General features: G+C 42.4%; 1 protein-coding gene across 1 annotated transcript in view; it reads left to right on the top strand.

Annotated features, from left to right (window-relative positions):
• The window catches only part of FSTL4 (follistatin like 4), a 326,227-nt gene extending 315,619 nt beyond the window's left edge, over nucleotides 1-10,608 (top strand). The window contains exons 13-14 of the mRNA XM_044454601.1: nucleotides 5,733-5,842; nucleotides 9,906-10,608. Coding sequence (XP_044310536.1) covers nucleotides 5,733-5,842; nucleotides 9,906-10,608 — 813 coding nt within the window. The remainder of the gene's footprint in view (nucleotides 1-5,732; nucleotides 5,843-9,905) is intronic.
• The last annotated feature ends 1,952 nt before the right edge of the window (nucleotides 10,609-12,560 follow it).

Here is a 12,560-nt window from a genome sequence, read left to right as displayed (position 1 = left end):
CACACACACACACACACACACACACACACACACACACCCTACCCCCCCGCCCCATTTGGACAGATTCCAAAGCAGCTTTTCAATCCATTGCTTAATCATTTCAAAGGCTGAGAACAGAGATGCCAGCAAGAAATGTCTAAAGTGTAGTACAGGATGAATCATATGTCCATGTGTGAACTAAACATGTTTTGAATGATCATGGTGCTCTGAGACCTGCAGAGCAGTTTTAAAAGGAAGTCGAATTTCTTTCAAATGTCTGTTCTCCCTGAATCCCCCATTGCCCTATTTATCTCCTTATCTTTTTTTTTCTGTTTTTCTCTTCCCATTTTTCTCACACAGTCTACCTCTTCACTGCCTTCTCTTTTACAATTTCTCTCCAAAACCTACATTCATATGGTTTGATTGACTGTAGATATTGTAGTCAGTTGCAAGCAAGCAATTACAGATCTTCGATCTAAAGAACGTATGGTTCTAGAACCAGATTCTAGAAGAGCTGATGTGCCTTAGTACAACCTATGCTGTTGCACTAAGTTTTGCCCTTGCCATTTAGGGACTTCTGGTATGCACGTTCTTTACTCTGTGGACATTATGATGTGAATATCATGTTCTAAACTGACTAGGATTTCAAGAACAGATGATCTCCTCATCACAGATTACTTTCCCGCACTGTAATTTGTGCTTGAATAGAAATTTGAAACTTAAATTATATGTTGAATCAGAACTCCAAAGAACATCTGAAGAAAGTAGGACACAAGCAGAGAAAAAAATGGAGGAAAAATAGGAAGTGACTTGATCTATTCTGGGAAGAGATGGCAATGTGGTTGTCTTTGTCCTAGTATTGTATGGTCTTAACTGATGTTTCCTTCCATTCAGAAAGGATTTTATAGCTCTAGCTTCCACAATGATCAGTATGTGAGAACAAGAACTCTTATTTATCCTCCAGCAAGTCTTATATTTATTAATGTACATCCTACTAGGACAAAACTTTGTTCCGTAAATAAATCAACTACTTACGGTAGTTACCAAAAGTTTCGCATGGGTGAAATTCAACAGAGTCCATCTGGCAGCAGAAGGAAACTCTTTGGCAAATGAATCCTTCTGACTCACAACCACCCTCCCCACACACACACACACACACCCTCCACATTCCTGAGGGTGGCAAGCTTTGCCAGAACAGATTGGGAAGCAAGGAAAAGTCTGTTGCCCTGGGTCAAAATAACATTAGAAGACTTCAGCTGCCTCCCCAAATCAGGAAATCCACATGCAACATGTTGCCTATAGATCATTCAATTAAAAAAGCGTTAACATGCTATTCCTTATGAGTACTTTCCATAATTGAAACTGTGGTCATATAGGAGCAGGCACAAAGCAATGCTTCTTTCAGCGTTTCTTCAGCAAGTGCAACCCACAGCCCTAAAGAGTCACACAGCTTCATATGCAAGGTACAAGGCAGGATAATAGCTTCTCTCTTTACCCTTTCCAGTTTTATTACTTCTGTCTACCTACTCGGAGCTGCTGTAATTAAAAGAAAGATGGTTCCCGGTTTGTGGCTATTAACAAGGACATGCTGCCTGTGCAGCTGGAAAGTCGTTAGGCATCCACAGCGCCTCTGACAGGCATCTCTGTTATCATGTCCAGTGCACACGCACCAGCACTATTGATTCATGTTAGCAGTCGCTTCCCATTCCGCTTACTTCTCTTTGTTTCTTTCCCCTGCTTTTCCTTAAAAAGAGGAGGAGGAGGAGGAAGGGGATGTCCAGTGTGTGTGAATGAGGACTTGGAGGGCAGCGCAGCCCTTGCTTGAGTCAGGGCTCGTGTCAGCAGTGCGCGTGGCTGGGCATCTGTGGAGGGCCCCATCCCAGCAGAAGGGCCACGGACCTGCTCCTTCTCACAAGCTGCTTGGTCACCCGCTTTGGCCTAGAAAATGGTGGTGAGAAGGGGCAGGAGCAATAGGTGCCATTGCAAGTAGGTGGAAGGGGTGCTAAGGACAATGAGTAGGAGCAACAGCACACAGTGATGCTGGTGAGAAGGTGGACTCACTGAGGGAGAGAGGCCCGGTGAGGTATCTTTCCTGCAGCCTTCTGGAGCCTGGCCGTGGCCCTGGCCCTTACTTGAGTGACTTGTTTCTCAGACCAAAGGGCCAAACTGGAGTCAAAGGCCTTCTCGGATCCTGTGGAGTTCTTTTGGCCTTTGCAGTTACTTCCTGCAACTGCAGCAGCACCCCCACCATCCATGTTGTTGATGATGAAAAGCAGCAGGGAGAAAACTAGCAACTCTCTCATTTGTAAGTTATCACGAGTCCCTGTGATTCCACTGGCAAAGCTTTTGGTTTGGGTTCCCCTGCCCCAAATGGGTTAGTTCCAGCACTTATTAGTGAAGAAGTTTAACAACACTGCACGGGCTTGCTTTATACTGCATTAGTAACATGGGGAAGATACACTCTGCTTCTCCTGATTTTGCTAAAACATAACATATCAGCTGATATTTCAGCTGTGTCCTTATCTGGGCGGACAACATCCATCCAGTGGTAGTCCATGGGCTGGTAGCCTCACATCTAGATTCCTGCAATGTGCTTTATTTGGGCCTGCCCTTGAAAACTGTCTGGAAACCTCAGTTCTACAAGCTAGGGCAGCCCATCTGTTGACTGGAATGGGTCCATTCGAGCATATAAGCTCTGTTTATCAATTGCATTGGTTAGCAGTTGAAGTCCAGGTCTACTTCAAGGTGTTCATATTAATGTATTAAGCCTTAGACAGCTTAGGACCTGGATATCGTAAGGAAAACCTCCTTCTGTAAACACCTACCTGGACCCTAAGACCATCAGCAGAGATCCCTCTCCGAGAGCCACCTTTAAAGGAAGTAAGGAAAGTATTTTAAGGGAAGGGCCTTTTTGGTAGTGGTGCCCCACTTATGGAATCATCTTTCTAGGGAGATGTGCCTGGTGCCAACACTTTGTGCATTTTGTCACCAGGTCAAAACCTTTTTATTCATCCATACTGGTTCTTATTTGAATAAAGATTGGTTGCTCTGGTTTGATATATTAGATGTTATTATTGATTTCTTCTATGGTCCTTAATTTTTGTGTTTGGATATGATTTCATGGAGGATGTTCTATGCTATTTTAATCATATTCCCCAAAGCAGGATGGGGAAGATCTGCATATGAGATTAGATGAGGCCAGGGACTTATCTAATCCCGGCCACAGGATAAGTGTGGCTGGGATTAGGGGGTGACTCCTAATCTCTCTAACCCCCAGATTAGGGGGTGACGCTAATCTGACACAGGTTAGAGTCACCCCCCTAGAAGTTGAGGGGCTCCTCAGGACATTGGACAGTACAAAGACCCCAGGCCCTGACGGGTTACACCTGAGAGTACTTAGAGAGTTGGCAGGGGTTCTCTCACGCCCGCTGGCCTCAATTTTTAAGACCTCGTGGAGAAATGGGGGAAGTTCCAGAGGACTGGAGGGTGGCATCAGTGGTCCCAATTTTCAAAAAGAGTGGTAGAAGGGACATGGGGAATTACAGACCTGTTAGCCTTATGTCCATTGTAGGAAAAACAATGGAAAAGCTCATAATAGTGAGAGATCTAGTGATGCTAGATAGGGAAGGGAGACTGGTAGCCACACAACACGGCTTCCGCAAAAACGGGTCCTGCCAGACAAGCCTTGTGGAATTCTATGACAAGCTTTCGAGATGGCTAGATGGAGGGGATGCAGTGGACGTGGTATACCTGGATTTCAGCAAGGCCTTTGAAAAGTGCCCCATGGTATCCTGGTTGAGAAACTGAGGAGTTTTGGGATACACCAAAGCACTGTCGGATAGATTAGGGCATGATTGACTGACTGAAAGCAGAGGATGACCATTAGTGGGGAATCATAGGGATGGTGGCCACTGACAAGCGGGGTCCCCCAGGGCTCTGTCCTGGGGCTGATCCTGTTTAATCTTTTCATCAATGACATGGAAGAAGGGGTGAACGGTCTGCTGTTCAGATTCGCAGATGATACTAAAACTGGGGCAGTGGCCACAACTGAGGAGCAGGTACTCCAGATCCAAAAGGATCTGGACAGACTATGGAAGTGGGCAGGGGACAACAGGATGGCGTTCAATGTGGATAAGTGCAAGGTCTTGCACTTGGGGCATAGGAATAGGTGTCATAAGGACAGGTTAGGGGACAAGTGGCTGGAGAGCAGCACTTGTGAAAGGGACATCGGGGTACTGGTTGACTGCAGTGTGATGTGGTGGTCAAGAGGGTGAACACCACCCTTGGTTGCATAGCCAGAAGTGTGGCTTCTAGATCGAAAGAGGTATTACTACCAATCTATATGACTCTGGTGCACCTGCAACTGGAGTATTGTGCTCAGTTTTGGGCCCCTCATTACAGGAAGGATATAGCCGGGTTGGAGTCAGTGCAGCGTAGGGCCATAAGGTTGATGGCCGGTTTGCAGGGGATGGGGTATGAGGCAAGACTGAGGGAACTGGGTCTCTTCAGCCTGGAGAAGAGGAGACTCAGAGGGGATCTGTTTGCGACATACAGGTGTGTGAGGCGGTGTCACACGGAGGTGGGTAGGGCCCTCCCCTGCAGAGGAATGCAGGACGCACTCCAACGGAGCAAAGCTCAAGGAGCCAAAGTTCCATTTGGATGCCAGGAAGCACTTCCTGACAGTCAGGACCCCGAGGGTGTGGAATGGGCTTCCACGGGAGGTGGTTGAGGCCCCAACAGTGAGGGTGTTCAAGGATAGGCTAGACATGCACATGGTGGGGTTGTCGTGAGCAGAGCTGGCTGGAGCCGGGGTTCAGATTGGATGGCCCAGGAGGCCCCTTCTGACTTGCTCTGTTTCTGTGTTTTTTTAATAGTATATGTCAAAGTGAAGTATATGTCTATAAAAACTCTAATAAATAATCAAGAAATGGTAGGATTCTCTTCTGATTTAGCTGGAGCCTTCTAACTGACTTGACCAAAACATCTGAAGCAAATATTTCACAGCTCTAGAAGTTTCCATAATGAATTGCTTAGCTGTAAATTCTAAGACATCCTACTAACATACTGCATTAGGAAATATTCCTAATGAACTGACCTTAGTCATCCTAAAACACACAAAATCCCTTCTGCAAGCACAGAATGTCAGCATATTCACTTAAAAAGAATTTTTTCATCCATATTTTGTTGGGTTTACAGAGAAATAACAAAATGAGTTTTCCATTCCAACAAAAGCTTGCCTTCTTCTCAGGACTAGCCTTTTTGAAGAGAGAAAGATTCACACTGTCCTTTTCCATGTATCTTCCCCGCAGCCCCTTCCTACCATAGCAGATATCCTTTCAAAGAGATAATTAACTGCTGTGACTTTGCTGTCGGTCATTCAAGGCAGTGAATTCGCATGGTGCATTTAAGTGAGATTAATAATTGTGAACATGAAAACAAGGTATACTGTAGGCACTGCAGAAAAAAATTATTGCAGGGTTAGGGTTGGGACACTCTTTCAGCCCGTGGGACTGTAAGGCTTTTTGTTACAAACAGCCTGAAAGCAGATGAGGAGTCATTCCCTTACCTTGCAAATGACACACACACACGGATGTCATTCATTCTTAGCCTTTGTTTTCAGGGACCAGGACAACCTTCAGTTCAACGCATGCATGGAAAAATCATGTTCATATGAGTTCATTGGTAATCTGGAGTTTGCACTGCAGTTCCTCCATTGCTTCGTTAGTGTTCCACATTGTGATTACTCGTTGCAGGTGGTCCCAGAAGCAAGTACAGGAGAGAACTGGCATGTTATTCGCACGCATCTGAATGGAATGGATGATTATTTTATCCCACATACAAACCTTATTATCAATCACATCAGGTAAGAACCCTCTCAGCCCCAGCAGTTTGTGCCCTCAGTCTAATGAACTCCTTATGAATCATCAGTATGGCTTGTGTTGAATTGCACTGCAATTGCTAGAAGCTCCTCCATGCTGGGAAATATAAAGCACAAAGATTTGCTCCAAAGGGCTTCATAAGTTAGCTAGGAAACAAGAAAGAGCACAAGAAATCAGGCAGAAGGCGGACAAAGAAGCAAGAAGGATTCATGGCCAGCATGATAACAAATGAGTTTCTGGCTGGTTATCCACTTTCAGGTGTGTCACAGGATTTCAACCAGGAAAAAACTGTGAGGTATGTGCTATTGAATGAGAAGCACTGTCGAGATTCTCCAGCTATCATGCTTCATTCTACAGACAGCCAAATCAAGCATTTAGAGTTTTAACTCTATGTAGTAAAAAAAAAAGGAAGGAAGGAAGGAAGTTGCACCTGATTCTGGAGGATGACAAAGCTTCAGTGGGCTTTGTCGCTCATTTCTCAAGAAGAAAGCCAATATCCTAGACAAGCTCATCCTAGAAACGCTGGTACAAGTGCTCTGCTCCATGAACCCCTGTGGGTGCTGGTACCTCCCTGGTATCCCAGGCCTCAGAGAGCCCCATTCATACCTACCGCAAGGGTGAGTAGCCTGCCCGGGGTTCCCAGGTTCGCCTTGCCCCTATGCTCCAACCATCCGTCGGTGCTCTCCTGGCTTTTGTGCATTCTCCTCCAAAACGAAAAGACTGGCATTTCTCTCCTGAGGTGTGGCCACTGTCTTTCCCAGTAGAATGTAGCCCATGAGAGCATCTCCAGAACTGAGTTTGGCCCTGGCACTGGAAAACCTTCTCTATTCCTGAACTAAATTAGAGACACCAAAATCCCCAACATTGTTATGCTGGCAAGGAGAAGCCAGACTAGCCTTTTGTGACATCTTACTGTAAGGACTGGACAGAACCTCTGAGCCATTTTATTAGGCTTCTCAAAGGTCTTTTATCATCTGTTGTAATTCCTCAGACGTTTCCCTTTGAGAAGGAATCTTTGAATTCCTTCATTAGCACCTGTGCCAATGCCTTTTAGGATGCCAAGCAAAAATACACTTTGATTTTCTGGGGCATTTAACCCCTGTGAAATGCAACCAAAGCAATTCACACCATGTATTTACCCTGCTGTTATTCTGAAAGAACTGTGGAAGAAAAATAATTACTGCCTATTAAACATATAATGAACATTTTTTTAAAGTAAAACTCAGGAACAGCAGTCATACATATGCTCTGGGTGTGTTATAGCATTGTGCTAGAGTGGGAATATGCTACAGTGCACTGTCTCACATCCCTTTGGTGCAACCAGGAAGAGGATCTGGAAGCTTTTGCTTCCAAAAAGTATTCATTTACTCATTTATTTAACATTATTTCTGGTCCAACTATTGAGGGTGGAGCCTTGCCACCATTGACCACAATTTGTAACACTGGCTGACGCAGCAAACTCATCAACTATGGTTCATTTCAAAGAAGCCAACTTCAAATCCTGGCTTCTGAAACTGAGCTGTTGAAACTAAATTGTGTTGAGCACATTAAGGCAGAAATGAAGTCTTTCAAGTTCTTCCTCCTGATCATGCAGGAGGAAAGTAGATGGGTATGCATTTCTACAGCTCATGGATCTCCCGCTAAACCATAGCTTCGATTTCATCCAAATATAGTGAGTGAATACATGAATACTTTTTTGATATCATTAGGTATACAATACTCATACTGACCTGCTTTACTAAACTAGTAGTACACTCAGATATGCATCTATTCAGAAGTAAGTCCCACTAAATTTATAGAACTTGCGTCCTAAAATTTCTTTAAAGTATTTTGAAAAACAAAATGCTTTAAATAAAGGGTTTTGTTTAAAGCATTGTGATGTGACTTAATTCAAAAAGTTGAGGTGTCATATTGCTCTTCCTTCTGTTACCGAACTCAGCCAGTCAACAGCCGGGGCAAACACGGGTGGACCCCAGACCCGAGCCAAAAGGAGCCTGAGATGAGACTTAGAGCCAAAACCAGCTTTATTCTAGTGCACTATAGAATAAAGGGAGACAAAAGGGGACATTCAGCCCAAAGCAGTGTCTAAAAAGTTGCACCCTGGTGCATGAGTTTTATACCCTAGGTAACCAATTAGGTCACCTAATACACATCTAATACATCAATCCATCAATGTATGCACCCCTTCCCGTGCTGGAGAAAGAGTCCTTTCTTCTGTCAAGGACCAGACATTTCCCATGTCTATTTCTTATCTGCTTGAGATTCACATAGGCTTGCCATGTTCTTACTCCCTGCACATGTGCAACTTTCATGGTGGCTAGAATCAGTTTCCACTGTCCCTTTGATGACTGTATTCGAGGTCAGGCTAGCATGTTAGCTGTGGGTTACACAAAGTTCATTTGTTCTTATCTGCCCTCCCTTCTGGGACAGTATAACTGGGGTGTTTTTCTATGTGGCCTTCCTCTGGCCAACTACTTTTGGGGTCTTTGGGGGTGCTGCAATTGGCAACACTTCACAAACCATTTTCTATCCCTCTGGCAGTATCTCCCCACCCCAAAGCAAGGTTGTAATAGATGCAAGTAAAGCAGCTCAATGAAAAGCGAGGGCCCAGGAGTATTCGCTCGTGATCTTGCACTGCGTTGGTTTGCTCTTAAGGAGTAAATTGCCATGGCTGGACACTCCATGATGCTTTTGACTGAAAAGAGAAAAAAAAAACCACACACACACCCCTGTTATTTGGAGCCAGCAGGTCTGAAATAACGATTTTCACACAATGGAATACTGGCACCACAGTTATTATGGAAATCCGGCAGCCTAGACTTGCTGTGTTTGGGAGGGAGTGTAACAACTGCGCCCGATGCATGACCTCATGAAGCACCCTCTCCAATCTTTCAAGCAGGTAAACCATTCAGCTATGCAGTCCCTTGGTGAAAGGGACTGTTTGCTGTGGTTTTCCTTTGCGACTGGCTCACAGCAGGAGAGAGATCACGCCAGGGCAAATGGACTGCTCAGCACTTCTTCTCCACCCACTTCTTCTATTTTGCTTGAAGAGATGATAGAGAAGATTAACATAAGACATCCCACAGGCTCAAGGGTATTCTACCATCTCTACAAAGAAAAACCTACTATTGCCATTTCAAGTGTGTCTAAGTTTAACACTTGATGCTTTATAGGACATTTATATTTTAGATTATATCCAAAGTTAGTCATAATTATAACTAATCGTCATGCCATTGATTTTAATGCATCCATGTGTGACTTGATCTAGATACAAGTCCTTAATTTTCCATTTGCTTTTCACTTGGAAATAACAGCTATTCACGAGAAGGCTAAATTATTACCCTTGCATGGATTAAAAAAAAAAATCACCTTTCTATGCTGCATAAGCTTCAGGAGTTAGGTTGATGTTGCTCTGATATGAAAAGGAAAATCCAAGAGCCATTAACAAAGTACGAACTACCAATCCTAAATTCTAGCCTTTACTGGTGTCCTTTTGCTCTTAAAATAGTACACATTGTATCATTCTCCCATGCCAAACCCCTACCTGTACACTGGCTCAAGAATTGACTCCATTTTTTATTTCCAAAGTACAGGTCTTACTAACATGGTATTCAATTCTAATCTGTCTTCTTTCCTGAGCATTTCTGTGTGCTCAATAGATGATATCAATATATCAATATTGATGAGTTACATTCTGAAATGGGGATCTCTGATAAGAATCACAACTCACCTGTGAAATAGGTGTGTAACCTTAGAAAAGGCAACTTCTTGTTTAACCCCTTTCTCCTTTCTGCTGTATAATAGAACAATAATAATACTGGCTTACTGAGAGAACAGCTAGGAAATTCTTCCAGAGTTTAGACAGTATGACATCTGTTATGTAACATTTTAGCATGCTGAATTTTTGTAAACTGCCCAAAGATCTTTGGCTGTTGGGCATCATAGGGGTGTAATAAAGAATGACTGGATGCAAATTTCAATAATGTTGCCAAATTTCTAGAGGAACCTCTTTGATTATACACTGTTTTGCTTTTTGAAAAACAATAGATTTGGTTTCATCTTTAACACGTCGAAATCGGCAGTTCACAAAATTGATCTGGAAACCGTGTCTCACATCAAGACGATCAGCTTCAGAAACTACAGTTGCTTGCCACAAGCCATGGCCTATACCCACCTGGGTGGCTACTTCTTTGTTCAGTGCAAAGCCAGTGCATCGACGCCAGTAACGCCACAGCTTATAATTGACAGTGTCACAGATTCCATCATTGGCCCCAACAGCGACATATCAGGCACTCCCTACATCTCCCCTGATGGACGCTATTTGGTCAGCGCAGATGAACACAGCGGGAGGATCAGAGTCCAGGCAATCACAATCCAAGGGGAAATCAAATTGATTTATGACTTACAAACCACTATGCACATATCTGATCTGACATTTCAGTCCTCCTTCACCGAAGGCAATCAGTATTATATATATGCTTCTTCACATTTGCAAACAGATGTGCTTTTTGTGGAGCTGTCAACAGGGAAAGTGGACGTCTTGAAGAATTTAAAAGACCCTATCACATCCAAAGACTGGCCCTGGAGCAGCTACAACAGAGTTATCCAAGACAGTGGATTATTTGGGCAATACCTTATAACACCAGCAAAGGATTCACTATTTATAATTAACGGGCGACAAAACACATTACGCTGTGAAGTTTCAGGTATCAAGAGGGGCAACACAGTGGTTTGGGTTGGAGATGTATGAAAGGTCAAAAAGAACAGAACTTTCAGAAAACGAAGTACTGATTGGACTTTTAACTGCAAAAAAAAAAAAGAATACATATATGCAGTAGCATTGTATATTTTTACACTGAGGGAAAACACTGACCTACTTGCAAGATTTATAATATAAGGTATGCTCTGCGGATAGGAATTGGTTGTGCTGGGAATTTACACGGGAGCCAGACTTACAGCTTGAGTCATGGAAACCTATGCTGGAAAAGGAGCCAAGATTGTATAAGCCACATTCCTTGGTGATTCTGTACAACACCACTTTTGAGCTGAAAGGCCGATGAATCCTTAACTTCTGTCTAGGTTATCAGTTTTCATTCTGTTGGTCCAACATAACATTTCCTGTAGTGTGTGCCATATGGCATGGAATCAGGCCTGTAGCTTAGACATTTTCACACAGATGGGCAAACTGGAGGACTTTTAAGCATTTCTGTACTCTGTTGCGAATGCAATCGCAGCCAGAAGTTTTTAGAGCTTTTATTTTTAATGAAATTATTTATATAAGCATTCTAAGTCAGGAAATATAAATATTAATCAGATATTAAAAATTCTGCAAATTCTACATTGAAACTAAGATGGTAAGTTGAAGATCTGAATTATTATTATTATTATTATTATTATTATTATTATTATTATTATTATTCCTTCTAAGGGGTTACAAGCCCCTGCAATGCCTTCAAATAGCTACAGGCCTCCACTAAAAACATGACTCCTAACAACAAAGATAAAGGTAAGAAATTAAAATCAAGAGTGGGAGAAAATGTAAGTCATTGTAACATAAAACAGTATTCCGAAGAGTTTGGAAAGAAACATACATTCAGCTGCACCCAGTCTTAGTCATATTTGGGAATTAAGTTTCTCATGACTAAGTCCACTGATTTCAGTGGGTCCACTTTAAGCGTGACTAAGTTTGGATCAAACGCCGTGTTTTTGTGGGAAAACACAATTTAGGAACGAGAAGAGAGCAATTCTGTACATGTCTGCTCACAAGTAAGGCTTATTTTGTTCAGTGGGTCTTATTCCCAAGTAAGCGGATACAAAGTCTAGCCTGAGATGACTTTTCGAAACCGAACAGGACCGAATTCTGTACTGTCAAGTCTTTTTCTCTGCTTCGCACGAAGTACCTAAGCTAGATAGAGAGGAAGGCATCTGCTCTGCTTCAGGCATATGATCTTATCACTCAATTTTCTATGAGATGTTTGTAAAAAAAGAAGAGAAAAAAAGCAGAGGCATGGCAGATTTGAAAGCTAGACAACAAATGGGACAAATATGCAACTATGTTCTATATAATCGGGAAAGAGCTTTATTTATTTTTTCAGCAGGAGCAGCTGTACAAAATGTGTAAAATGAGCTACCCTTTTAGCAGAGTAGAAAAATAAGCAGTGCTGCTTCCAGCATAGAAAGAAAAAACATTTCTTCAAATCATTTATTCCCTTCATTAAAAATTTACCATTACTCGAAGTAATTGGGTTCTTCATAAAAACAATAGCTATGTCTTGAAAAAAGTTCTTCTTGGTAGCATATTTTTGTGCAGAAAACTTCTAGTTTTTATATAAATCAGACACTCAATTTACATCTGTCATCCAACACCATGGGAATAAAGGATTTTTTTTTTTCACTGCTGCTATTCATATTCTTCTCTCATTCACAGTGTTCTCTTTTATAGTCAATTATCATTTGGTTTTGAAAAAATCTAAAACACAGAATAATTTAAAACAAATTAAATTATACCCAACATTGCAACACTAGACACTGAGAATTTGCCATAAAAACTTACATCCATTTGCACGTTTAAAGAGTTGTAAAATATGTGGACATCGTTATCATTTGTTACTGTGACTAATCACAGTTGGAAAATGGACAGAAACAAAACAACAATGGTTATTAAAAAGTGTATATAAAATTTGTAGCCCAATCCCAGTGTAG

The sequence above is a fragment of the Varanus komodoensis genome, unplaced genomic scaffold, assembly GCF_004798865.1.
Source record: "Varanus komodoensis strain SLA01 unplaced genomic scaffold, ASM479886v1 scaffold7_3, whole genome shotgun sequence".
NCBI lineage: Eukaryota > Metazoa > Chordata > Lepidosauria > Squamata > Varanidae > Varanus > Varanus komodoensis.
The sequence above is the reverse complement of the archived record's forward strand: the minus strand, read 5'-3'. Positions and strand labels throughout refer to the sequence as shown.